A 2699-nucleotide genomic window follows, 5' to 3' on the forward strand; every position below is an offset into this window, starting at 1 on the left:
TTTTGCTTACTAATGTTTTGATCCTTATTAAATTGCTGATTTCATTGCTGATCAGTGAAAAGTTATTTTCTGTGTCTTAGAAGAATATTCACTCGGTCCCTTCCTCCCGTATTACTGAAATCACACAAAATGAACCCAGACACAGTGAACAGACCTCATACAAAGCTAAACTCTATTCAGAATTAATCCATAGAAAAATTCGAGCTAAAAACAAGAGCTATTTTATTCCTTTTAAAACTAGAAGCAGGCTTGATCAGATATTATTTACTATATCTATATTTACTGTACTCAACATAGGAACACTCAACACCCGGACTTTAGCCAAACCAGGAAAAATGGATCTACTACTGAGAGAACTAAACCGATACAAGTGGGACTTAGTCGGGCTATCTGAGACACACCTCCCCCGAACCGGTGAAGAAACTATCTCTGGAACCTCCCTCCTACTCTCGAGACGCACCGATGGCACTCACAGACAGGGTGTTGGATTCATCCTCTCACCAACTACAAAAAAGGCGCTGATCTCCTTCACGCCCGTATCAGAAAGGATAGCAACCATTAGACTAAAGGGATCCATGTCAAACCTTACCATCATCCAGGTATATGCTCCTGACTCTGCTCGAAGCGATGAAGAATGCAAACAGTTCTACTTTCAACTTCAAAGTGTCACCGACCAAACACCAAAGAAAAATATGCTCATCGTCATGGGCGACTTCAACGCTATCACGGGCAACGATCAGATTGATCGGAGAGATGTAATGGGACCGCACGGCCATGGCCGACTGAACGGAAGAGGTGAAAGGCTAATTAGTTTCTGTAGAGAAAACGACCTGTATATAACTAACACCACCTTTAAACACAGACACCACCGTAAGGTCACCTGGAGATCCCCCGACGGAGTAACTGAAAACATGATAGACTATGTGCTGATATCTAAACGCTGGAAGTCCTCAATAATGGCTACTGTATCCCTTCCTGGTGCAGACTTTGATTCGGATCACTCACTCCTGATGTCCAAACTCAAGCTAAGACTGAAACGACTCCCTAAGACGACAAGAATCCCTAGATTCCGGACAGAGCTGCTTCGCGACCCCATAAAAAAAGGCGCCTATACCACCAGCCTATCGTCAAAATTCCGAGCTATCCTAGAGAACTTCACTTCCCTCACTACCGTCAAAGAGATTGATCACAGCAAGTGATGTCCTCGGGAGGAAAACGAAAGACGAAAAGCCGTGGATTACTGAAGAAATAATCCAACTATGTAACCGAAAGCGTCTCTGCAACAACAAAGCTGACCCATGCAGCCGAGACACCTATAAATATCTCAAAAGGAGAATCGAACGGGAAGTCCGAAAGGCCTTGCGTAACCATGTTACCGAGAAATGCAAGGAATGCGAAACCCAGTTTAGGAACGGAAACAGTCAAAAACTCTTCAAAACAGTTCGTGAACTGTCTAGCAGGAAAAATCCCATCTCCTCAGCAATCCTAGACAAACAAAATAATCCCATCAACGACGCAAAAATGAAACTCGAACGATGGAAGGAATATTTTGAAGATAAATTAAATCCGCAGATCATTGCCGATCCCAGCATCCTAAACTCCTTCCCCATTAATGATCGAGAACCTCCACCACCACTCTTAAAATCAGAAACTGAGGCAGCGATAAGATCCCTGAAACGAGGGAAGGCCCCAGGACTGGACGGTATCACTGCTGAACTAATTAACATTGACTCAGAGGACGTCGTCGAATTGTACCACAAAGTTGTGTCAGCCGCATGGTCAACGGGCCACGTCCCACAGCTATGGTGTAAGGCAGCAGTGGTCCCAATCCACAAAAAAGGCTCAAGAAGAGAGTGTGAGAACTACCGCCCGATCAGCTTGACCAGTCATCAAACTAGAATACTGACCAAAATTCTCCTACGTAGAATCCACGCAATTACAGCCTCCGTTCTGGGTGAATACCAAGCTGGCTTCCGACCTGGACGATCGACCATTGACCAAATCTTCACCGTTCGTCAGCTCATGGAACGCTTTGTCGAGTTCAACAGAGACCTATATCATCTCTTTATTGACTTTCGGCAAGCCTTCGATTTAATCCGGAGGAAAGGTCTGTGGCACATCCTAAGACATTACGGTATCCCCGATCAAATCGTCACGATTATTGAGAATATATACAGCCAATCCAGAAGCCGGATACTCACCACCGATGGACTCTCTGATGAATTCTCAACATCCTCGGGAGGTTTACAAGGATGTATTCTGTCGCCCCACCTGTTTCTTCACGCCATACTGTCACTGATACCAGACGAACATGGAGCCAAAATAGGTGGAGCCCTAGTAAACAAGCTCGCCTATGCTGACGACATCGACCAGCTCTCTACAACGGCCGCTGATCTCCAAAGACAAGCAGACTGTCTCAACGAAGCCACAAACCTTTTGGCATGCAAATTAACGCCAAAAGTTATGGTCACGTCACGCCAAAAACAAGCAGCTACTCCTTCCATAATGATTGACGGCCAGCCAGTTGAAACGGTCGACCAATTCGTCTACCTGGGCAGTCTCCTCACAGAGGACAATTGTCATACCTCCGACATCAAACGCCGCCTAGCTCTTGCTAGCTCCAGTTTTAAAAGGCTCACAAATATCTGGAAATGCCGAAACCTGTCAAACCAGCTGAAAGCTCAACTTTTCAACAGCCT

General features: G+C 45.4%; 1 protein-coding gene across 1 annotated transcript; it reads left to right on the top strand.

Moving 5' to 3' along the window:
• The first annotated feature begins 335 nt into the window (after positions 1-335).
• On the top strand, positions 336-1199 carry LOC136032412 (craniofacial development protein 2-like). The gene has a single exon (XM_065712722.1). It carries the CDS (start codon positions 336-338, stop codon positions 1197-1199), a length of 864 nt encoding a protein of 287 aa, XP_065568794.1.
• Positions 1200-2699: the final 1500 nt, after the last annotated feature.

The sequence above is a fragment of the Artemia franciscana genome, chromosome 10 (assembly GCF_032884065.1).
Source record: "Artemia franciscana chromosome 10, ASM3288406v1, whole genome shotgun sequence".
Taxonomy (NCBI): domain Eukaryota; kingdom Metazoa; phylum Arthropoda; class Branchiopoda; order Anostraca; family Artemiidae; genus Artemia; species Artemia franciscana.

Bases quoted from the DNA above. Each gene is read 5' to 3' on its own strand.
- LOC136032412 (XM_065712722.1), top strand. From the start codon at position 336: ATGGATCTACTACTGAGAGAACTAAACCGATACAAGTGGGACTTAGTC.